This window comes from Glycine soja, chromosome 5 (genome assembly GCF_004193775.1).
Source record: "Glycine soja cultivar W05 chromosome 5, ASM419377v2, whole genome shotgun sequence".
Taxonomy (NCBI): Eukaryota; Viridiplantae; Streptophyta; class Magnoliopsida; order Fabales; family Fabaceae; genus Glycine; species Glycine soja.
The window spans coordinates 2,824,260-2,849,874 of NC_041006.1; the positions used below are offsets into that span (position 1 = coordinate 2,824,260).

At 33.0% G+C, this 25,615-nt stretch overlaps 2 protein-coding genes and 1 long non-coding RNA gene across 6 annotated transcripts; 2 read left to right on the plus strand and 1 right to left on the minus strand.

Annotated features, from left to right (window-relative positions):
• Positions 1–7,902: 7,902 nt before the first annotated feature.
• Positions 7,903–13,729, plus strand: LOC114411914. Its single transcript, XM_028375657.1, has 4 exons — positions 7,903–8,115; positions 8,321–8,497; positions 9,684–11,027; positions 13,395–13,729. Exons 1-4 carry the CDS (start codon positions 8,101–8,103, stop codon positions 13,428–13,430), a joined length of 1,572 nt encoding a protein of 523 aa, XP_028231458.1. The 5' UTR covers positions 7,903–8,100; the 3' UTR covers positions 13,431–13,729.
• A 3,319-nt stretch (positions 13,730–17,048) lies between these two features.
• Positions 17,049–19,752, plus strand: LOC114411915. The gene is made up of 3 exons (XR_003666552.1): positions 17,049–17,228; positions 18,154–18,249; positions 19,537–19,752. It is a non-coding gene; the product is annotated as an uncharacterized LOC114411915 (long non-coding RNA).
• A 1,506-nt stretch (positions 19,753–21,258) lies between these two features.
• LOC114411916 (TORTIFOLIA1-like protein 3) lies at positions 21,259–24,715 on the minus strand. 4 transcript variants are annotated; one of them, XM_028375662.1, is made up of 5 exons: positions 23,621–24,715; positions 23,406–23,514; positions 22,386–22,936; positions 21,803–22,201; positions 21,259–21,631 (listed from the first exon to the last, which is right to left on the minus strand). In XM_028375662.1, the coding sequence occupies exons 1-4, from the start codon at positions 24,401–24,403 to the stop codon at positions 21,809–21,811; spliced, it is 1,836 nt and encodes a 611-aa protein (XP_028231463.1). In that variant the 5' UTR covers positions 24,404–24,715; the 3' UTR covers positions 21,259–21,631; positions 21,803–21,808. The 4 variants fall into 4 exon arrangements, with proteins under 4 accessions (XP_028231463.1, XP_028231461.1, XP_028231462.1 ...); XM_028375660.1 differs by having other exon boundaries at positions 21,259–21,685; XM_028375661.1 differs by having other exon boundaries at positions 21,259–21,682; positions 21,775–22,201.
• Positions 24,716–25,615: the final 900 nt, after the last annotated feature.

Below are 25,615 nucleotides of genomic sequence, written 5' to 3' on the forward strand. Positions count from 1 at the left end.
AAAAAATTATTAAAAAATGTTAAAGAAAATACATTTTCCAATTCATTCAAATACAATTAACTAGATAAAAAAATATTAAATTTACATATATAGCATTTTATCATGGATTATGTGATTTGGAGTGTTAGTATAATTGTGTTACTTTTGATTTAGTGTGTTTGAAAAACGGTTGAATTAACGTAAATTGACTTTTAGACGAAAATTACAACATAATTATTTTAAAAAAATTACATTAAAAGATATATTTTCTGGATTGAAGGTGATTTCAATTCTAATCCAAAGCACACCTTTAGTCATGTAAGTATTTACTATGTGGTTGAAAGAGTGGACTAAAGAATGAAGATACTATTGCATTGTAGGCTTGTAGCAATGGACCACACTTTTTCTCTTTCTCTCAAATGAAAATAATTTTTCTTACAGAAAAAGAGAAGATTAACCTCTGTGGCCCCAAATACCACCGCCAACTGTCAATTACTTTTCCCAACGCACCACTTCACTTTCATAATGAATATACTACTAACACGTTGAATTATTTTTTAAGAATATTTATAATAATTTATTATAAATATAATATTATCGTTGTAATAATAAGTTTCATGTTTATCTACTACAGTAGCTAAAAAGCAATTTTAAGACAGTTTATTTATTTAAATTTTCTAAATTAATCAATTTGTGCAGTCAAGTTAATGTTATAATTTGTTTTTATAAACAATACATATTTTTATCACATAACTAAATTTATATTAAATAATTATTCTTTAAAATATAAATTGTTTTATAATTAAATTTACAATAAATAAATATCTTTGAATACATAGATTAAATTTTAATTTTATAATTAAAAAATTAAATCCTAGTGAGATATTATTTTAACTATTACAATTTTACTTTGAAAAAATAATGAATAATTTAGAAACAAAAAATAAAAAATAATGGAATGAGATATATAAGTCATTAAGAATATAAGGTATACAAATAAATATAAATATAAAATACAAAAAGAGGATGAGGAGAGGTGATTTTTTCTTTTGCTAGTTACCTATGTGAAATGCACATCAAAATGAGAGAATAAAAAGAATTGAATGATGAGAATACCTAATTAAGAGAGTAAAGAAAGTGAGAAAATTATTAAAAAAAGACATTACATTATTTGTAATAGTCAAAATTGTATTCAAAATAGTTAAATTTTTAGAAATAAAATGAGAATTTTTTTTCTTTTCTAAAGGGTCTAATTCAATTAGTTGAACAAGATATATATATTTTATTATGAAATTTTCTAATATTGTCTTGAACTCTTATCGATAAAAAAATAAAATAAGAAAATAAAAATAATTATTTGTTACAGATAAATTATTAACTTTTGGTATGTTTGGGTGAAAATATATAATTATTAAAGATAGTTTAGGTATGATTTTTTAAATAATTATTATTAAACTCAACAAATTGATCATGTATAAAAATATATAATTAAATGTCAATATATTTAATTTTAATTTTTATACGTTAATATTTATTAAGAAATATGATAAAAAAAAATAAAATTAATTATCTCAAATTCGATCAAAATGCATAACTTTTTTATAATATATATTTTTTTAATGCAAAAAAAAGTAAAATGTAATTTTATTGGAATTTTTCTAAAATTTTATTAAGTTTGACCCAGCTCGAATGTACCCGTTGATATGAATTTAACTTTAGTAAATGTCAAAAAAAAAATCTCTACAAAACTTGTAAACTTAATTTTGCTGGAATTTTTTACCTAGATTTAGTAGTATATATCCATGATCACTCCTATTAAACATTGTTGAATCATGGGACTAAAAACACTGGAGACAATATTCCTTATTATATACTCAGCATGTTGGGTCAAGTTTGGTTTCAAGGAAGGGATCATCTCTAGTGAAACAAAATAAAATCAAAATGGTCAGGTGTAATAATTTTACTATTTATTCTTTTTTAGCGTATACTTTTTATTCTTTTAAACTTTCACGTTACAATAGAAACATATGATATTAATAAGATTTATTAAGGGTTATAATCTCATGCTAATGTCACAAAAGAAAAAATTCATTTTCCTTATTTTTTATGACAAAGAAGTGTTTGCAATATATTCTTTATTGTTTATTAAAAAATTTTGAAATAAGAAATTATGAGTAAGACTCATTAAATAATAAGTGAGAATTATTTTTTATTTTCAATAATTTTATTTTTTGTGTGCAAAGGTGAAATATTTGACTTCTTAATTGATATCTAACTCTTGTCTTTTTACTAGTCGATTCATCTTTTTTTAATAAAATAATACTTTCATTGAAACTCCATTAAACTCCAAACATTAGCCAAAGGTAGGAACACAAGTGTCAAACCACTTGTGTCAACTAATTTTGATAATTTCAACTAATAATAAAGAGTGTATTAGAAAGTATATAATTAACATTTTTCTCTAGTCAGCATCATTCGATTTTTTCAATCTCATTTAAAAAATAATTTTTTTTCTAAACTATTCTACCTTGAAACTCACACTAATAATAAAAAAAATATTAAAAATAAAACTCTAATTAAATGAAAAGTGTTTTAGAGAATGTCTCATCAAATAAGATAAAATTAAAATTAGTAAACATTTACTTATATACGAGATTAACAACATATATATATATATATATATATATATATATATGTGTGTGTGTGTGTGTGCGCGCGCGCGTGCGAGTGCGTGCGTGCGCGCGTGTGCTTATATTTGAAATTGGAAGGAATAATTAAGTTTGAGATAATTATTTTCGTCAGAAGACTTAGTCATTTTTAGTGAAATTTTCTCTTTTAACTATATTTTTTTCATCTATAAAATTCAACATTACTTAAAAAATAATCAAATTCTAATCAAACAAATGACATATTGATAATTTAAGGAGACATCTGTTTCGTGATTTGATATTACATTTTTTTAAGGATGTGGTGCGTTACACTCTAAAAAATATAATGATGGAATGATATTTTAAAATATTTAAAGAAAATATTTTTAGTTAATTACTAAAATTGTTGGGAATTCTTTAATATTTTCTAAGAATAATACAAGTTAATGAAACTAAACAATGAGGATATATATAATTTTCACAATAGAACTTATCTCCACTACATCAGAATATAACATTCTTATCATGTTCACTGGAATAAAAAGTTGGTCAAATACAAAAATGTGACTTTCTTAAAACTAAAATATACCTAAAAATATTTGTTCATAACCGTCTAGTAAATATGAAAATAATTATTTTCTCCTTATACATCACAGTCATAAATAATGAGTCATTTTATTTAGAATCATAAAATGTGATTTTAAAATAAGAACTTTTAGAAAATATTTTTTTTAATAAGTAGAGATGATCTTATCTGCTTATTAAAATAAATAAAGTTTTCTTAGTAGAAGCAATTTAGACAAACACATTTTTTATTGTTCGTAAAACCTTAAATCATCCCTAAAAAGGAGGCGGTTATAGAATTAAGGGAAAAACAAGAAGAAAAAAGGCCTTAGGAGGATCTAACATCACAATTGGGCATGACATAGGTAGGCATGAGAATAAATCAAGTAAAACCAGACATAAATAAATCTGATATGTTTTTTTTTTTAAATGAGGACATAGGCCTTGCTTACCTGACTTCTTTAAAAACTCGATCTAACCTATTAGTTTGTTTAAAAGCCTACTTTGTATAAAATTGTTTTTTTTAATTACTTGATTAAAAAAATTGTTCATTCCATGTTATTAAAATACAAAATCCCAACCTACCAAAACTTTGCAAGATTCATCTAACGTACTCGTAGAGGAACTACCAGTAGCAACTACCAAGCGTATTTGGCCCTTTAATTTTTCTTCTCATGCAAATAGTTTAGGCTCATGTAATAATAAATTGCCTCATTTAAGTGACAATCAAATCCCAATTCACAACATCTTGTATTATCCAATAACTATATAAAAAGCTATCAATTAAAATTACACTGAGAACCGAGATGGCGAAGCAACCAAAGATGTGTTTGTGTGTTTCTAACTTGGTGATCAATGATTACACTATCAATAGTAGACCACTAGTTTGACTATAATAAATTTTATCTTGATCTTATAAATTTATTTAATTGATAATATTATTATTAGTGTAATGTGTATTTTTATTTTTATAATATTATTTAGATAAATATGTTGACTTATCAAGCTTAATATATATATTTTTTTATAATTTTAAGCGTAATTTATTTAAGTTAGACTAAACTTTAAATATGTCATGTCATGGGCCCTTATTTAAAGCCCAGCCTATTCCCATCATTGGGCAAGACATGGGTTACACAATTAGTTTATCTATCATCAAACTTAAAAGAAGTAAACTAATCACAACCAATGTAGTCGAAGACTTTGAGGGCAACATGTAAATGAGTTGTTCGGCAAAAGGAGATTTTGAAAAATTTGAACTAAGGAAAGATTATCCATTTCACACCCAATGTGATTGAAGCATTTCTTCCATGCCTTTTGAAGACCATGAAGAACAACCATGATTTCAAACTTAATGGCCTCCCTACAACCATTAAAGGAGTAAAAGCCTGCACATGAGATCCCTATTGATGATAGCATAAGACCAAATCATCATTCAACAACTTATCTTGATCAAAGTTCTTGTTACTCATCCATTTCTAAATCCACACAACGAAAGCGACAAACAGGAATCCTCTATCACTCAGCAGTTGCTCCTTGAGCCACTTCTTGACACAGAGATGAGAAACCTTGGTTAAGAAAGGAACCCTAACCGCAACCACACTCCAATATAGCGTGAGGGCAACTACGAAGACAGTGCAAGGCTGACTCGCTAAGCTCAAAACAGTGAGGGCAAGCAACATTGGGAACCGTGTTTTTTGTGGTATCTAGTAGCATTAGTAGGCAAAGCATTATAGATGACCAACCAAAGAAAGATTTTGATTTTCTCCAGGATCCTAAGTTTCCATGGCCATTTGAAGTGAGCAAAAGGGATATAGGTGCCAATAGTCACTTGAGAAGTCAGCCATTTATATGTTGAAGAAGGATAGTAGTTGCAATCACTGATCAGGAACTGTAGGTGCGAGAACAAGATCCACCTTCCGTAAGGCTTGAAGAATATTATAGGGAAAGATAGTATAAACCTGCTTAATATTTCACGAGTCATTGTAGATAATGTCTCTCATACGCATATCCACTTCTAAGAAGTGCACAAAAGAAATTTTATGACAAAGAGGACCATCTCTTAACCAAGAATCATACCATAAGGAGGCGTCACCCTGACCAATTACGAAATTGAACCCTAGGACTAGTTTATCCTTGGTTGCAATAATACCTTGCCAAATGTATGGATCCTAATGTTTAAAAGAAACATCAACCATGTGACCCTTGTTAAGATATTTATGAGTGAGAAGCTTGACCCACAAAGCATCACAATCATCAACAAACTATCCACATTAATTTTCCTAAAAGGGAAATACTAGTTTAATGAGCCTTTCTAATCCCAAGCCCACCCTGAGCCTTGGGTGCAAATATCCCAATTAACAATGTGCCAACCACGTTTCCTAGGTTGACTAGGCCAAAGAAAATTTCGAGCCACTCTATCAATATGCTTAGAAATGGACTTTGGGAGAAGAGAAAGCTGGATAAGATAGACGAGGAGGGAAAATAACACATATTTAATAAGACATAATCTACCTCCCTATTAAGTATTTTTCCTTTCTAAGAAGCTAATCTTCTCCATAATGGGTTCAAAGGTCTCTCTAGTAACCTTTCCCTTTAAGAAAGGAAACCTAAGATACTTGCTCAAGTGATGAACTTCCTTAACACGAGGTTGAGACATATATTCTTAATAGCTCGCTGATCCTCGAAAACATAAGTTTTGACTTAAGGGGGTTGACTTTAAGCTCAGGCTCCATGCAAAATAGATCCAAGGTGGAGTTAATCATCTCGAATTGAGGCTCCTTGGCCTTAGCGGATAGGAGAATATCATCTGCAAAAAGCATATGGGATATTTGAGGATCACCTCTAGAAATAGACATTGGTTCCCAAACGTCATCCTTTACAAGTTGTTGGATATAAAGTGACAATCTCTCCATACAAATGATAAAGAGGTGGGGTGAGAGGGGATTTCCCTGGCGCAAACCTCTAGTCGAGCTAAAAGGCTCAGTTTTAGAACCACTCCAAACAAGACAGATGGAACAAGATTTGGTACACCACATAATGAGAGAAACGATAATAGGGGAAAACCAAAGCCCAAAAGACCCCTCTTCAAAAAATCCCAGCTAAGCCTATCATAGGTTTTCTCTAAATCAATCTTGAAAGCAACATGACCCTTCTTAGATTTGGAACGATTCATAAAATGGATGAGCTCCTAAGCAACAATAGCATTGTCAGTTGTGCACCTCTTAGGCAAAAAATCCCCTGAAGAGGACTGATAATCTCCTCCAGAAAAGGTCTGAGACGATGCACTAGGACTTTAGTAATAATCTTGTGGGTAACATTACAAAGGCTAATTGGCTTGAAGCCCTTAAATTGTTTAGGATGATAAATTTTCAAAATCAGGGCAATAAGCACTTCCACAATACTAGCTTCATAAAACCCATTCACAAAGGCACCACGAACCAACCTCCATAAATCCTTTTTAATGATGTCCCAGTATTTCTTAAAGGAGAAAAGGTTGAAAACCATTTGGGCTACGAGATTTAAGGATTTCATAATCATAAGTGCCTCTTGATCTCTTCCAAAGTAACCTTAGTTGTAAGTAACCGTGTAGCTTCCTTAGGGAGAGAAGGGATATTGCAGTTAGGAAGTTAACTACCATGGTGATAACAAGGCAAGAAAAACAACTTACGAAAATAATCCCTAGACTCAGTCTAAACTAAAAAATATCACTGCACCATATTCCAAACGTAAGCTGAATAGTGTGGATGGTGTTGTGCCTTCACCTCACCACAGTCTGGGTATGGAAAAACTTGGTGTTGCGATCCCCTGACTTGATCCACTCCTCTCTAAACTTTTGAAACCATAGGATCTCTTCCCGCTTCAAGACATCCTTATACTCAGTCTAAAGATCAACCTCCAAGGCTAGCATGTCAGAGGAATGGTTGTGGTCCAACTCCCTTTGAATACCCCTAACTTTAGCTTCCACTATTTTCTTCCTGCGAAGATATCACCAAAAATGTGATCATTAAACCATTTAGATTTGAGCCTCATCCTATCAAGCTTTCTGCACACTTGATGGTCAGAAACATTCCAAGCTTCTTGCACAATAGCTTGGTAGTCCTTATGCCTGGACCAAGAAGCTAGAAACCTGCAGGGACGTTGAAAGATATGAGCAACACTCAAACAAACACATTAAAAAAAAAATAGAAAACTACTTATTTTATTAAAATAAACATTTTTTAACAAATAACTTTAAGCAAATTGGACCAATAAGTGATAAGTGAGACGGCTTTGAGATATATAATAACTTTATTTGAGTCAAATAGTGTTGAAACTCCAAAGTAGAAGATACATGTGTTTGTTGATGTGTTGGCAACTATGACTACTAGTATTGAGGATGAGTTTGTGATGTATGGTTTGAGGCATATAGCTTAGGGTCTCTTTTCCTCGTTTAGTTATTTTGTAATTCTTTCCTTTTCGATAGGATAAAACATGGATTTTGCGTTGAAGCGGGGGCTAAAAGCAAAAACGTGGGCGTTTAAGTCCCCTAGTTTGATGGATGGATCCACGTTAGCAATCTGAGATGGAGGTGGTGGAGCATAGCAGAGCAGGGGGGTCCACTCTGGAAAAATATAAAGCAGGAGAAGCGAACAGCGGGCCCCGCTCCCGTGTTACAGTTTGTGATTGCGACATGGTAAAATGTATTGTTATTACGCGGAGGGCAATCTGGTCATTCCCCTTCACTTCCTAACAGACACATACAGCTCCCTCCCACACTGTGAGAAGACGAAGAAAGAAAAAACAGAAACAAACTCCCATCATTTCTTCACTTCTTTCTGTTGTTGTTGTTGTTGTTGTCCGTGTTCTTCTTCTGGTTGGTCTCACAACTGAACCACCCAAAACTCACTCTCGGATGCATTAGACAACAATGGAGGATTCCGAGGTAAACTGTTCAGTTCCGTTCCTTTTCAACTGCTTCTCCCGCCGCCAACCGCGGTTTTTGTTTTCTTTTTCTGTTGTTGTTTTTGTTTTGTATGAGGAACATCATCGATTCCGTTTCTTTTCTCTGGGGAATGGGGATGCGTTGTTTGTGATTGGCGCGTTTGGTGTTTTGGGTTTTCATTCCGTGTTTTTGCGTTTTTTATCAGAAATTGACGGCGTTGAAGAAGGCCTACGCCGATATCATCCTGAACACGGCGAAGGAGGCGGCGGCGCGAATCATGGTGTCGGAGCGGAAAGTCACGCGCTTTCAGCAGGAACTTGTTTCCACTAAGGAAGAGGCGCTTCGGATGCTTCTCAGACTCAAACAAATGTTCGATTCTAAGGTTTGACAATCACTGTCTCCCAAAGGGGTCTTTTTTTTCCTTTTTTTTTTTGCCCCTTTTCGCTTCGTTTTTGTTTTTCTTGGAGTTGTTCTGTGTTTGATTCTGAGTTTATTACCCCACTTGTGCTTTGTGACGTTGGTTTCGTGTGTGTTCTTTCTTACTTAATTAAGAATGTTTCGAGATTTCCGTTTCACTGGGTTGATTCAGATTGCTGGCTAATTGCTTGCATCATTATGTGGAGTTCAATGTAAAATTCTTAGCAAATAGGTGGGAGGAAAATAAAAGAATTTTTCAGATAATGGAGATAGATTATTTCTTTGTGGAGTACTTGAAACACCTTACAATTGATTAAATGTGAGCTGCCTTTGTAATGGTTATGCTTGAATGACAGTATTATTTAAGTTTAACTTGTGATTCCATTGATATCGTCAGTGTTAGAAATTTTGGATATCGCTGATCAAGAGTTCTTCAGAATTGTCACACTGTTGTGGTCTTTTAAGTTTTCAATCATTAATTCTTACTGTTTTTTTCATCTTTGAAACAAAGGGCTGTTTAATTCTTGTTAAGAATTAAAAGGACTGAATGTATTTTTTATGTGACATTTGTTGTGGTCATTAAAGGAATGCAATCAAATATATGTTTGAGAAAGTATGTGATATAGTTGTGACTTGGTGTCAGAGGGATCAACTGGCACTTCTGCAATTGCCTAACTCTCCAACTTACATGTACATCTGGTTTGAGAATGAAGCTAAGTTGTTTGTGACTGTAGGCAAAAGATTATTGCTGGATACTTTTCATGTTTGCATATTTTTGCATGCTAAACTTGTTCCATAGCTGTAGAATCCTGTAAAGAAATATACATTGTATAATTGTTTCAGTTTTTTAATCGGCATCCTCAGTCCGTATGGTAATTGTCTTACAATTAGTCCATAACGGACTGGGTTTGATCCTGCTAAAAGAGCATGCGAAAAAAATTTGTTTCAGTTTTGTAGCCAAAATTCAACTCTCTTATAGCAATGCAATATTGCAATTGCTTTTCAACCTTGGGAGATTACTACCATTATAACACATGTCACATGCTCACATAACAGTTATTAATATGCCACCCAAGCAATGGAGTGCTATAAGTAAATCATTTGTCTTGTCTCTTATCTCCTACTGTGTCTGATTAATGGCTATTTTACAGGTCAGTGAAGCGGAGCTGATGTCATTGAATCAGCAGAAGAAGATTGAGGAGCTTGAAGCTCAGCTCCAGGAAGCTGAGGAAATAGTTAGAGATCTAAGGGCAGAGTTGAGAGAAACCCAGGCTGAGCTGGAGAATGTGACAAAACACCAAATGCAACCCCTAGTTGAACAAAACACAGAGGCTGAAGTTGCAGCTCAGGAAAGTTTTCTGCAAAAGAACAGACTTGATCCTTATGATGGATCTATATATTCTGCACCTGGTTTACAGTTTGAATCTGTCTCTATTTCTGAAAATAGGAATCCGATTGTAAATGGATCAAATGATAGCAGTAAGTTCTGTGGGTCACATGATCATACAAACAACTGCTACATTCATAATCCAGATTTTGCATCCATAGTCATTAGGAGGAAAGAGCCCAAGCTCTACAGAAATGGTTGCACTCAGAGAATACATGCATTTGAAAGGAGCCTTTTTGATGGAAATATGTCTGTTTCAGGAAACTTAGATAATGTACAGAATGAAAATTTAGTCAGTGTACATGAAGAAGGTAAAACAATGACTGTATCAACTAATGCCAAAGCTGATATTATTTCTGAAAAGGAGAAACCAGATGAACTTAAAGTGGTGAAAGCAGTTGCTGACCTTGTCAAAGTTCCAGTTCAAAGAAAAAAGAGAAAATTTGGGAAAAGGAAGGCTATTATTAAATCCATATTACATTCTAACCAGGTTAAGGAAACAAATAAAGAATCACATCTGTCTTGTGCCAAAGATTCTACACTTGTATTGGATAACGATGACCCCTCAAGGGTGAGTTCTTCTATGGCATGTGAAAATGAAGCTCAGAAGGATCTAATGTCTCCTTTTGCTGATGTACCGACAGACACAACTGCAACAAATGAGAAATCAGGACCTCATAGCAATGCTGAAAATGGGGAAGTATTTGTTAAAGCTGGCAGTGCTTGGAACATAACTAAAGATGACAAGGAATCGTTGGATAAATCAGATTTAACAAGACAAGAGAGTTTGTCTGCTGAAAGTGTGGAGGTTCCGGCTTGTAAAGATGTTGAGGCATCTAATGGGTCACTGGATAAAATGGATTCAAAAGTATCTGATTTAGATGAGAAGGTTTCTAATCGATCTACAGGCGATAAGTTTAAGTTCACATTCTGTAGAAAGCGTAAGAAGGAGGCCATTAGCTGTGATGATGTAGATTGCTCTCAAGATAATACCAGTTCAAAGAAAAAGTGTGGAGAGAAGCAAGATGATCATGTGGAGCCTCAGAAATCTTGCACAATGACTGAATCATCTCGGGACAGCCGACGACTAGCACAAGTTGCTCGCCAGGTAGGTGATTTGTTAATGGTTGTTTCTATCTTTCACTGTTTTGAGCATGCAATTATGCATGTTTCTCTTTGCCTATCCATGTGTGTACAAACTATGTGATTGTGTATCAGTGTTAAATAAACTACTTCTCTTTTTCAAACATGGTCATAGCATTGTAGAAGTTATGTTGCTAGTTGCTGACAAGGGTGATTACCTTGACTGATCTTATAAATTTTTGGAATACCTAATTAGAAATATACACATGTTTCTATAAGTGGTAATTTTGTAAGACTCTTATTATACTCCTATGTTTGGTTAAGAAAACTCTTGAGCTGATGATTGATGATCGTAACTTTATTCAAGTTCTTTTTGAACTACTGTTGAATTCCCTAGTTATTCCTCAAGTCCTTCCCATTCTCTCTTTCACTAGCCACTGATCTCATTTTTTATGATTAGTGTGGCATTCCAATACACAGGCTAAGAATCGTGAATTATGGTAGTATGTATAACTAGAATTTTTTTACATTATGATGGTTGAATCACTTGAACCTAGCTGTATACAAATGTCATTGCAATGTTGTGCTCATCATGTCATATTTTGTTGGAGTGGCCATTACAGCCCACTGTTGCTGCAAATCACAGCTCAACTCCAATGACAATAACCCCACCTCAACTCTAGCTTCGCGTTCTTGCTTGTGACCATTTGTACTTCCACCTCCTTCTCTCTGAGCCGACATGCCACCACCTCCTCTGCCATGTTCAATGCCCGCTGCAGTTGCTCTCCCTGATATTCTCACACAACAGTCATCATTCCTTTCACTCCTAAAATAACTAAAATTTCTATTGCAAAAATTAAAATAAAATCCCCTTTTTTTATTTCACTCTTTCTTCATTTTATTAAATTTAAATTGAAATCTGAAAGGAGGAAGATTTGGTACATGGGCTTGGAGTAATTGATCAATTTCATCACATAGAGTGAGACCCATGTTGCTTTTGCTGCTATTTTGAGATTGATTTTGATGAAGTTGTAGTCTTTGTTGTTGTTGTTGTTGAAACTGTTGGTATGATTTTGTGCTTCAATTATTTTGATTTGGTATGATTTTGTTTTTCATTTTTTCTGATTTGGTAAAATTTTTGTTTAGAATGGTTTTCTTTTAACATGAATTCTGATGTGTGGTATGAATTCTGGTTTAAGAGAATCTGGTGCTTGGTTTCAGCAGTAACTTGAAGAGAAGGGGGTGGAGAAAAAGGGGTTTAGTTTAGGAGTGTAAACCCCAGGAGAGATCTGTGTAATTTACTCTATAATGTATTATCTTACCTAAGCTGACCTTGGCACCTTGCTCTTCAATATTTGTTAGTGAAGATTGGGTTTTCCCCAAGGGTTTCCAGAAGTTCCTGTGTTAACTTTAAAGGTTTTGACACCAATAGAGATGCTAAGAGGCTTTAGCTTTATTCCCTATTTGCAGTTGTTTGGTGTATATTGTTGGGAAGAAATTCTAGAGTGACTCACTATGGTGTTGCTGCTCAAGTTCATTTTTGGACTGAGTAGCCCACTTAGCTTCTTTGTGTTGTCCTGCCAGTGAAATTTTCAGGAGGTGTCTTTGGTAGATTTACAGAGATCAGCGTGCTATGTTACATGTATATCATGTTCTTAATCTTTTTGTTTCCCCCCATTTCATTCTTTGTTTAGTTTTTAAGGATTTCTTATCCTCTAGCATATGTATCTCTCCTTTTTGTTTATTACAAAAAAATTCTGTCCACCATTTTGCTTTGAATTCCTAGCATTGTTTAATGCTAGCAATGATTTGGGTTCATTCTATTTCTATGTTTCTAGCAATCTATTCATTTTTTATTATTACTTTTGTGTGAAGTATGGACCTCCAAATGCACTAACCTTCTTTATAGTTAAAGTAGTCGTAGATTCTCTAGAGTAGCATTGAAATTTCCACTTTACGTATTTTTGCATTTTCTTCCCCAAAATGACCTTGGCATTTGGTTCTACATTATATTCCCATATAATTGCAATTAAAATAGAAACTCTGCTATCAGGCTAGAGATTGAGATTGTTTGTGCTAATCATTCTTGTAGCGAACTACCATAAAAATCAAATACTTGTCTCTGATTCTGACATATCTGATTGTTGAAATTTTTATGATGGGTCCCTTATTTTGCGGAAGCAAGCTTCTCATTGACTTTGAATTAAGTTCATCTAACTACTAAAGAGTGAATTGGAATAATTCTATTTAAAATCAATTTTGTCAACGTTCATCCAAACACATTCTAAATGACATCACAAAACAAGGTTTGCTTGGTACTACTAGAAAGATATTTTGTCTTCTGAAAAACTATTGGGATAAAGCTAACATATTTTTTCAATGTTGTTGGCAGCTCATATCTTTGTCTGAGAAGAAATGGTGGCAGTAGATTCATCTATTTACTGTGATGAGTTGGTTGGATGGGAAGAGACTCAAAGCACAGTCCAATGCGCTATTGTTTCCGGAGGTGGCGCTTTTTAAGGATGCTTTACGTTGATGGAGCGTGTGTTAATAGTAAATTATTACTATTATTACTATAACTATAATGTATATCAACTTTTCTTTCATCCTTAGCTTAGAAATTTCTAGCATTATATCATATAAAACATAAATTATATATACTATTGCTACCCTTTTCTGGGGGTCTTGTTTGCAATACAAATTTTGCTGATGATAATATTTTATATTGCTTGCTTTTTCATTATTTTGCCTTACAAGAGTAGGTGCCCTTTCATTTTCCTTTTTTCTTTGTTTGGCTATTTTGCTTTAAAGTAGTACTGTACAATCAGGCTGTGTTTTGCTGATCGTTGCTTATAACAAGAGAATCAATAACAAGGTAGAGAACGGGGTCTGAAATATTTACTCGAGTTGGGGTGAGATTTCAGCAGGTTTGAATCTGTTCATTTTTTTGTTTTTATGAAAGTAATTGTGATAATAATGACACCCGTGAGTAAAAGTAGAAATGAATCGAGTATCTCCTGTAAAATTTTACTGTGTCAATTGAAGAAAAGAAAATGGGAGAAAACAAAATTTTAAAATTTGAATTGAAAATAAAATAAGAGGAAAGAAAATTTTAAATTTTTGTCTCTACAAGTCAAACAATTTTCTTCTTTTTCTTTTATTTTTCTCTTCAACCAAATAAAAGAAAATGCATTGATATTCATGTTTTTTTTTCTTTCTTCCAAACACAACAGTAGACTCTTGCAAGTAAAGTTTAAACTTTTGAAATACATCGAATTAGCTTTTGAACTTGTCAGTACTAGACAGTTTAATCTTTAAAATTATAAAGAGTAAATTTATTTTCTAAAATTATTAAATATTGATCATTTTAATCTTTATATTTGTAATTTAGGTATTAAACACCAATAGCTAAGATGATGTTAATTTTAAAAATCTAAATGATACTTTTGTAGTTAATAAAATTAAATTTAGCAGTACTCATAGTCTTAAAGACCAACCTACTTTATTGTTTAAACTTTAAACAATTTATACTAGATATCGATTTATTCATTTTATTTTTTTAATGCTTTTAATGGATTAGGAGTGAAATGTGTGAAGGAAAGAAATAGAAAAACAAAAAGAGATAAATAGAATAAAGAAAAAGTGTTGTTTGAATCATAGTTGTCAATCTTAAATAGCAAAATGTAACTAACTCTGGAAATTCTATAGTGGGATGACTACTGTTTTGAATATTATAATATAAATATACATGCAAATACTAAAAAAAAATACAAAACAAAAAAAATCCAAAATTAAAGAAATTCACGATAAATAACAGGTCATAGTTTTACACACACAATCGCCATTGATCTAGGAATAATAAGAACATAATATGAAGTCAAAAAATGAAAAATGATGGCAAAATTAATAAAAAGAAGAACATAACAATTATATAAAAAGTAGGAAAATGTGAATTGGGAAGTCAGTCAATAAGAAGAAAAAACAAACCAGGGATAGAAAATAGTCATGTGAAGTTTGAAGGAATAGAAGTCAAAACAAATGCAACTTTTTGTAGAATACTTAATCCAAAAAAACCCAAACAATCATGTTTCAGGGGCACAAATAGGTTTTTAAAGTCTATATTTTGGCAATGTCATTATACAACTATATAAAGTCTTATTTCATTGGATGAGGTTAGTTACATAGACACATATTCAATTGCTCCTCTCACTTTGAATCCCATAGCAACCTAGGGATGCTACACTATCGTGCTATAGAGCTACTATTTATGACTTGGACGGATAGAGTAAGAAAAGAAATGAAAAAAAAAATCCTCACTTATTTGAATGAGTCAAAAAAGAGTGAATAAAAATTATACAAAATATTTTATCACTACATTATTTTTCTTGATATAAAATCATCCATTTATTTATTATTATTATTATCATTATTAGTATTATGTTATAAAACCATTTATCTTTTAAAAATAAAACAAAAGCATTTGACTTTGAGTGAAATAAGAAAAAAATTGCTCAAAAACACATAGAGAGAGATAGGACAAGAGGAAATATAAGTGATTAATATAATTGATGATTTAACGCGCAAGAAGAGATATATAAATAATAATAACAGGTATTAAGTAGTTGTTTTTTTTAATTATTTAAGTGTTCAAATATCAGATCCAATGAATTTTTTTTTGAAGGCAAAGAACAAAAGGCCAAGAGAAAGAGATTACACAGACTCAATTAAGGTAAGAACATCAACCCTTGAAGAGTCCAACACAAAGGGAGGAGGGGAATTGTAAAAACAATTTTGTTGCTTAAAGACATCCCATGTTTGGCCAATACATCTGCATGACAGTTGTTTTCCCTAAGAATATGCTTGAAAACAAAACCCATTTGAGCTTGAGAGATATCGTGAATAGCTTTTACAATTGGATAGCATGCATTCTGAGTTCCACATTCTGTATTAATAAGCTGAATTACTTTGCACTTCAATCTGCATGTATCCATGTTCCCTTGCTAACCTGACCTCATTCAAAATATTACTCTTTACTCTTCAAGGATGACTTTCACGAAGAATTAAGATTTAGGAAGGAACCTATTTCCTTGCCGGTATTACTGTAAATATCCTATTTTCCTTTCCTTTCATATTTAAACAAATAAAAAAAGTTAATAACTTTTATCTTACTTCCATCTTTCCTATTTCTTTCATCTTAATTCTTTTTAAACAGAGTGTTGAAGTGTAAAGAAAAGGGGGCCTCATTAAAATAAGCCCATGGCACACGTGTTTTAACTTATAGTCAAAGATGACTTGCAGAGAAAAAAAAACCCTGTGCTAACCCACTTTGATCATTATTTGTAGCTAAACAATTCCCTTTTGGCTACCTATACCTGCCTAATTTGAATTTCAGCTGAGAGTTAAATAAAATTTGATGAAAAATTATTTTCACCGAATTCAGATATTATTAAATAAATTCAATCTTAACTTGATTGTATTAGTCTCTAATCATTTGATTATTTGTTTGTTTATCCATTTGCTAACGAATATTTATGCCTTCAAAATGTGTGCTTTGATCATCCAGGTCCAAGCCACGCCCTTGGCCTCAGCTATACTACTACAATCTAAAACAGATCCAGTTTCTTTGTAGTTAAATTTTAACACGTTTAATGCATTTAATAATTGGACGCAACATGGCTGTACATTTATTTAACAGTTTACCATTCGTCACATCATTTACTACAACAAATACTATGAATAATGATAATTTTTATAACAAACAATACTCAAGTTTATGTTAATTAAAAAGTTAGAGTTGGAAAGTTGAATTTTGACACAACAAATAGTTTTATTTAGTAGTTATTTGAATTACTTTGTTTTAAAAATATTTTACATTTTTATTAATTATTAAATTATAAAAATATTACCTTATATCTAATTTGAAAAACTTTGCACATATAGAATACTTTAGGGTATTACTACTTACTAGTTATTATTATATATATATTTTTGCAAAAAAAAAAAAAAACACAATTTTAGGGTATAGAAATACGCAGAGAATAGAATAGAGGGGGAAGTGCGGAAACCCTAGTGGTAGTGGAGTTGGGTGAGAATGGGAATAGCAGGTAAGGTTGGGGATTATGCTTTCAAGGCATTCACCGCCACTCTTGGAGTCGCCACTATTTACCTCACTGCAACCTTCTCTGTCAACGTTTACAGAGGCCTCTCTTGGCACAATGCTCAAACCGTACTCCTCTCTCTCTCTCTCTCTTACTCTGCTTATTTACAATTACTTGCTTCGATCAATCTAATTTGGTTCTGTTTGTTGAATACCTTTCGATTCAATCCATCATTGTGTCCAATCAATAGCACTCCCTGCTTCAATTCGTTGCTTCCTATGCGCTGTTTGAATGAGTGTTGGTAAAATTAATTTTGAATGAAATTGATTTTGGTTAAAATTGATTTTGAAGTTTTGTGTTTATGCTTAGATTTTTCATTATAAAAATAAGTTAGGAGTAAAAATCAGTGTAAAATCTTTTATTCAATGCAAAAGTTACCAAAGTTACTTAAGCTCAGAATCAATTATAATGTCAGATTCAATTATTGATTCGAAATTTATCTAAAATCAATTTTGAACTCAAAATCAATTCTCCAACTAGCATCGCGTTGTGTTAATGTGTTCGCTTTTCCTCGATTGTTCTTGTTTTATGCGATTCCTGTTTATTCAATTTCTGAAACGTATTTTGTAGCCTTTTGAGAGTATGGAGTCGCATAAATTATTTGTTGCTTCCTATTGTATAATGCTGTTGTCTATTCAGATTAATCGTTAATTGATTTTTTTACATTTGTCTCTGCAATGCGTCGTGTAATGATTGTTGTGGTTGAAATCTTGAATCTCGTTTCAAGTCTGCGCTATTTTGCTTTGTTTGGCTGTGTTTTTATCGAATGTTGGCATTGACAAAGTGTAGAATAAGGTCTTTGTGTTGGTTTGATATTATGGATTTTGTTATAATGTCTTTGTGTTGGCATTGGCAAAGTGTAGAATAATGCAATGTGTTGTGTTTATATTATGAATTTTGTTATGGTGCCGTGATCTTACTGTCCAATGTACTCGAGCAGATATATCTTTACGACTTCACTTAATGTTTGATGACTTTGTTGCTTTTGTGCAGAAACTTGACAAACAAGATGCTGATGAGCAAGCACCGTGACTTGATCTCATAAGCCCACCATCTTAAATTTCAAATCATGTTGTGTAGAAATATAATGTGAGTTTCTTTCTTACAATTTTTCACTTAATTAGCCAATAATTAAATGGAAAATCACGAGTAATAACCTAGTAAATTGGCAAAAGTAGATTGTGGTTTTTGATAGATTGTACTTATACATTATTATTTGTTTACGTGTTATATGGACTTCCTGGAATCGACTTCTGATCATATACGACATACGATGGTAGACAATGAAGTTATATTAAGTAGGGGGTGTCAATCACCCTAGTTACTGGTGAATTATTTGAGTTCAGCTCATTAATACCTCATTATAAACAAATAAACTAAAGCTTTTAATTAGGTTTGATAGTTTAAATGAGTATAATCTGAACTTTGTAGATTTTATATTTATATAACTCTCGTGCGCGCGCGCACATATATATATATAGAGAGAGAGAGACTATTAGATCATATTTGAATGATCAAGATTACAGGAAAAATGAACATGACTTTTATAAGTGTTTAGCTCACCACTAACTAAATTTTAATTTTTACTATTCATGTATGAGTCAAATTCAATTATTCAAGTTTTGAAATTTTTAACTAAATTATTTAAACTTTAATTTGGTTCAGTTAAATAATTGAGTCGAATTTGAGTATTTCTTTTACAAGTGAAGCTTAAATAAGTGTCTTGCTTGATTTATTAATGGTGTGTTTTTGAAGAGGTTATGTGTATCTTATTTGAGTTTATAACGAACACTTGTGAAAGTGTTTAGGGGAGTTTATAAAAATAGCTTATGATATATTCGGAAGCTGCTTTTAGCTTATTTTAGTAAGTTATCCAAGATAAGTTGTAAATAAAACTTACAACTTATATAAAAATAGTTTAACATAATTTCTTTTTCAATTATAGAAACAACTTTATCCATAAATATTTATATGATAAAGTTTAATTAAGATCCAACACACTAGTATAAAGAATGTTTCTTTTTTATATATAAAAAAGTATTAAGAATGTTGATCGGCTATTTTGTAGTCTAGTTTATTGGAGATGGAAAAAAAGTTGTCTTTCTTGTTAAGCTCTTGTGACTTTTCTCTCATGGATTTGTTGCTTTAAATTTTTTTGGACAAAATTTATATAAAGCTTTTTTGCATTTTTACCATCAACTTTTATGATTATATGATATGATGACACATTTTTTTATTCAAAATTGTTACATATATTTAGTGTAAGTTATTTATTATTGAAAAAATATATCTGTATCATTATTTGAATGGAGGATTTGATAGTATGGATACATGGAACTTGATTTAAGTTTTGTCCAAACTTTTTTTTCATTGCAGTTAAAGTTGTATAATTCCATGTAATGAGCCGTTTCTCGGATTGACTTCAAATCACCGTTTATCTATTCCGGTTGTAACAGCTTTTCGTGGCAGCATTTAAATTTCAAATATTTTTTTATGCATTTTGTTAAACATACGCGTTGTATGAATCTGTTATGACTTATATGGGTCCATTTGTTCAAGTTTTTTTTATTTATTAAAAAGTCACTTCTTTTTTAAAAAAAATAATCATTTTTTATCTGCTTGTATATATTCTCCTAAAGTTAACTACTTTTAAGTAGAGTAATTATTTCTTATTGTAAACAAACATAAGTTAACTTCTGGCTTTTTTAAAATCTCTCAAAATATAATAATTAAATTATTTTATTCCAGAATTACTTAAACAAACTGGCCCATAATCTTTATGGCATGAACTCTCGACTTTTTTTTTTATTTTGATATCTAATCGATAATTATTCTGTTTTTCTTTTAAGTTAAAAATTTCAGCAATGTGTAACCTATTTAAATGGCAAAATGTAGTATAAAGTGTGAAATTATAACAGTTGATTAAAATATTAGAACAGTTAAGACTGAGATTGCAAGCACGGTAGAACAATTGGAATTCAAGCTAAAAGGCGCAAGCCGAGTAACTAAAGCAATGTAAGAAGTGTGGAAAGGGTCAGGTCGTCATGATGTATAGAAATATTATCTTGTTCCTGCCGTTGGAGCAAGGATCATCTTCAGGGAGAGTAAAAGAAACAACCTTGAACATTGGCATCATATCCCTTGTTCCTGCCTTGATATTCAATTCCATTGAATCCATCATGGAAGTAACATCGTCATCATCTTCTAATACAAGAGTTGATATTCATCTCGTTATATAAGACGATACACACGGACACGCCTGGCACATTTGCTTAGAGTTTGGATTCAGATTGAATTCTTGTTTTTTTTTTCCCGCAGAAGCTTGAAATTTGTAAACACGTTTGTTGGGTATGGATTGGTTGTCATCTCCTAGCCCAAGGCCCCTTGGTATGGTTGCTTCATGACTTATGAATGAAATGGGAAAAAAAATAAAATAAAAACTTAAATATATTTTTTAAAACCTATAATATATTCTCTTTTCAGTTTACTACCTAAAACATTTTTTTAATTTTACTGTCTAATAATTTTAAAATTTTACTTTTGATACCACATGATCTGTTAAGTGATAATATGATAAATTAATAAAATATTATGTCATCATTTAACAAATTTAGACTAACGACATATATTAAAAATAAAAAATTAGGTAATAAATTAAAAAAATATATTAAGAATATAAAAAACATACTTAAGTCAATAGTAAATATACATTTCAAGTATTTCCTATTTAAATATTTTTGTAATAAATAGGATATATATGTATGAAGTTATCTTTTCAAGTTAAATCTTTTTCAACTTTAAAGACTATACACCTTTACAGCATTTTAACATAACATGTAGAAATATTTGTCATTTAGTAATATTTCTCTTTTTTAAAAAAAAAAATTAAAAGTGTCAAAATATTAATTAGTAAAGTAAAATTATTCTTTTTGTCAAAGTTTAATTTTTAAACAAGTAGAATAATCTAGTAGGCCAAATGTGGAAGCGACAACCTAGAAAGCGCTAGATGGGGGTTTGCACATGACAAGAAGCTATTTTAGAGGCCTAATCGTGACTTACCGGAAAAGAAGCTAAACAAAATGCACAATAGACGGCACATGAAGAATAATAGACTAAAAGCATTGCTATCAAATGATGAAATGCCGATAGTGCATGCCAGTGTAGAGAACCTTTAACATAACTCGAATACATTATACAACGCAATACTTAAAAATAAAAAAATAAGCAGCCTCTCACTCCTCTGTACATATACAAATTCACCCTTATTTTAAAATAGTGTGGTATGTAGTCGCGAACTCACTCCAATGTGCTGTTCTTGTCCAAGATTTATCATGAATGTGCAAATGATGTTCTGCGCTGCAACGTATAATGTATTGTCTAGCCCCGCTTCATGCCTTCTTCACTTGGAACATGACTAAATGGAATTCTGATTGAATCGCAAAACCCATCAATGGGGGTCCTTCCATCAAAGCTGATATGAGAATCAAATGATCAAATTTGCATTCTAGATTGTGCAGCACATCTGCTAAAAATTAAGTAATACGGGAATTAGAAAAAAACGGGTATACGAGTTAGAGTGGCACCAATTGATATTATTAATCTAAAATTGCATGCCTTGTCTAGAGGCATTTGGAAAGTTAACCTTCTTTTAAGCTATCTCCGATGTTGCAAAATTCCTCGAGTTTGTATGAATCTCTGCCAGCGGATTAGTGATGAAGCCTCCATCAGGCCTGAATCTGTGGTTTGCCAACTTGGTTTCAGCATCCCTGTTGGCTTGGTAGTTCATGGCAGCAAGTGATGGGGTGCCACCTGATCTAGAGAATCGGGTGATTGAATCCCGGCCATGTGTTTTCCTCCAGAATTTGGAGCTCAAAAATTCTGCTCCAGGTAGCATGCAACATGTGTTACCATGAGGATCAGGTTTAGTCATCCTTCCACTTGATATAGCCAAATCATAAGAGATCTCATCCAATGCCAACTCAAGGCCATGCACACGAGTCTCTAAAGAACGCATTCCATTTTGTGAGCTTCCCATGAATTTCTGTCACAATATGGAGCATGTTGGAGATGATTGTCATTAAAGAATTGGCACAAATGCTACATTGACATAAAAAGAGAGAAAATTGAACACGATGACAGTATTAACTAGCCTTCGCTCCAGTAATTTGCAGAATTAAGCAGCAGAGATAAAATAATTTGATTGAGGGAATTTATTACTAACAAACCTGCAGAAGATCAAGTAGACTTGACTGCTGGTTCTCAATCTGATGTAACTGATCACGGATCAGCGATAAATCTTCACTCTCTTTGTCATTCCTTTGGAGATCTTTAGAGACGATACTGACAGGAACTGAGTCTTGGCTCTCATCTTCTTGATATGGAACCACACGAGATCCAGCTTTGGACCCACCATACTTTTGTATTTTATCCTCAGAACTTTTGTTTAGCAGTGCCCTTTTCGTTTCTGGCTTTGAAACTCCGCTTTTATCCATTTTGCTCCTTTCCGAAACAATTCCATCCCTCTCCTGAAGATCTCCCTGATCAGCCACGGCAATTTGAGCATCCCAATTCTTATGGTTCAATTTTCGGGAAACAGATGAACTCATTCTCTTGTTACTACTTGAAGCACTCGTATTCTTAGCATTGCTAGCAGAAGAACTATCTGCTGGACTGAATCTGCTAAAAGGAGTAGATTTCCTCCTCAAATTGGCCATCATTGAACGAGGACTACATGAATTTTGAGAGACCTGAGGATAGCGCCCATCACTTGCATTCTCTGAGCCAAAATCACAAATCCAGAAAGAAAACAGTTATGGGAAACAATCAAAGACAATTCACCACAACAAATCAATCATACAACCAAACAGAGACATCGGAAAATTGCCAAATGACGACCCAAATAATAGCATGTTTGTTTCCACATCCCAAATGTGATTTTTCACGTTTGAGAAGCTAATAGTAATAGCTTTCACATTTGAGACGTGATTTCTTATTTCTCAACAACTTTCCAAATACGCACTAAAATTTAGCATACAAAAATTCTGAATTCATCTAAAATTGATCAATGGCAAATTGACCATCACCTTTTTTCCCTTATCCTTACTTTAACTAATCATGCTTTATTTTTAAAGATACAACATCAAAGATAACACGATCAGTATTTCCATTACTGTAAAGAAATCTAACATCACCCATCATCTCAAATTCTCTGATCAAACACTAAACAACCAAAATCAAATAATTACCTTTGGATGAAGATTGCGATTTAGGAGGTGGAGAAACTTCATCCGAAACATCAGGAACTAGCTTCCACGCTTCCAACATCTGATTCATAACGTCCCGAACTAACTTCACCTAAACAAAACACCACACGCTCTCAATTCACTTTCGAATTACCATAAATAAACATTACCGCAAAAAAATAATAAAAAATACAAATATCTTCAGACTTCACACAAACCTTATCAAACCGTCGATTCTCGAAAACTCTCACACACTCACCCTTAAACTCCGATAAGAAATCCCTCTCCACGTCAGCAACCACCACGAGCGTCTCCGCCGCGGCCTTCCGCGTGGCCCAATCGTCGTTGCTCAACGCCTCCACCAAGCAGGGAACCAAACTCTTTAACTGAGCGTGGCCGGACGCGCCGCCGGCGGCGACGACGCTTCCGACGAGCGTCAACAGCGCTGGCTTCGCCTTGAAACCGTCGCGCTTCAGAAGCTTCTCGAACCTCGGCAGGAGCTTCGCCAGCCTGGCCGGGTCAGGATCCGGAGCTCCGTCGATCGCAGAGGCGAGACACAGCGCCGCGCTGGCCTGCGCGTTCTGGTCCTGCTCCGTGAACAGCGCCTCCGCCAACGGCTTCAGAAACGAATTCAGCGGTTGCTTGCTGACGTGGCCCGACAATGCCGCAATGGAATTCACGCACGCGGATCGCACCGACGAGTCCACGTCACGGAGCCGCCGCACGACGCTGCCGAGGATCTTCGACAGGTACGGCGCGAGCATGTTGCCGTGCGTCTGCGCGAGGAACCCTAGCAGGTGTACGCACTGCTTGCGCACCGGTGGTTTGTCGGAGGCATCGGTGGAGTACATGCACGAGAGGAACGCCGGCAAGGTGGTTGCGTCGAGGTTACGAGCGATGGACTCGAGTTCCGCGGCGGCGAGGGACTGCGTGTCGCGGTCAGAGAGTTTTGTCAGGCATGTGAAGACTCTCTGTTTTATGTTCTGCGGTGAAGACGACATTGTGGTTAATGTGATGGTTCCGGCGGAGGATCGGTTACTGTTGCGATGGTGGAGCCGGTGGAATCTCCGGCAACATCGCCGGTGAGTTTAGTTCGTTTGGCTTGGAAGTGGGAATGGGAGGAACAGACGGTTTTATCAATGTGCAATTGAGGAGAGTGAAGGTGAAGGTGAAGACAGAAACGACGTGTCGTTTTCTGGTTATTTAAGCGAGAACAGCTGCTGAACTACGGTGTCGTTTAGTTGATCGGGACGGGGTTTGGTTTGGGAAGTGCTTTTTTAAAATCTCTTTTATTAAGTTCTCCATTTTTTCACTCTACTCAAGAGCTGGTCAGGTTTGTTTGTTTGTTTCCATGGTGCTGACTTCTGATTTCTAAATAAGATAATGAATGCGACGTAACTGGAAATCCCCTATTTGTTGCTTAAGTGATCATATTACTCACCTATTCCCTCAAAATGAAGTTTTTTCAATGTTAAGTTTAAATGAATATAGTTTTGTTTCATTTAACATGTTAATAAATTGAGTGATATTTTAAGTTGACATCTTTAGTTTTTTTTTAAATGCAAGCTTGGTTAATGAAATTGAAAATGTCGACCTTCTTAATTAATTGTGCGTTTTTTTTTTCAAATTTTAACTCCACTATTAGGAGTTCTTTAATTAAAATTTGAACTTACTTATCAGGTTGAATCTTAATTACATGTTTCATTTAACATGTTAATAAATTATGTGATTTTTTAAGTTGACATTTTAGTTTTTTTAAATTCATGTTTGGTTAATTATATTGAAACTGTAGACCTTCTTAATTAATTGGGCCTTTTTTCAAATTTCAACTCGTGATATTAAAAGTTCTTCATTTAATTAATTTGAACTTATCAGTTTTTTTTTTACAGACTTACTTATCAGTTGAATCTTAAATTGTTTGTAATTGTGTTATCACTGTTATGAGATGTTTTTATTTATAATAGTAATAAATATGATATTTGTTTTATAATAAAAAAAATTATGTTAACAATTATTCAAATTTGACCTGTGGAGTTAAGTCGTTTGTGAGCTCATGAGCTCATATTCAATTCAATGAATATCTCTACATCTATATCCAATTTTATTAATCTTACTTTCGTTAAATAAAATATTTTAATATTTTTTTTTTATAAATTGATGTAATGAAAAAAATTTATATTAACATTATTTGTAAAAATTAATAAAATAAAAAG

What these genes read in the sequence shown, in the direction of transcription:
- LOC114411914 (XM_028375657.1), top strand. An exon ending in AACAAATGTTCGATTCTAAG is followed by an intron (nt 8,498 to 9,683) that starts GTTTGACAATCA and finishes GCTATTTTACAG; the next exon opens with GTCAGTGAAGCGGAGCTGAT. An exon ending in TAGCACAAGTTGCTCGCCAG is followed by an intron (nt 11,028 to 13,394) that starts GTAGGTGATTTG and finishes TGTTGTTGGCAG; the next exon opens with CTCATATCTTTGTCTGAGAA.
- LOC114411916 (XM_028375662.1), bottom strand. Translation starts at nt 24,403, where the DNA reads ATGTCGTCTTCACCGCAGAACATAAAACAGAGAGTCTTCACATGCCTG. An exon ending in ATCGCAATCTTCATCCAAAG is followed by an intron (nt 22,937 to 23,405) that starts GTAATTATTTGA and finishes ATTTTGGCTCAG; the next exon opens with AGAATGCAAGTGATGGGCGC. An exon ending in GTCTACTTGATCTTCTGCAG is followed by an intron (nt 22,202 to 22,385) that starts GTTTGTTAGTAA and finishes ATATTGTGACAG; the next exon opens with AAATTCATGGGAAGCTCACA.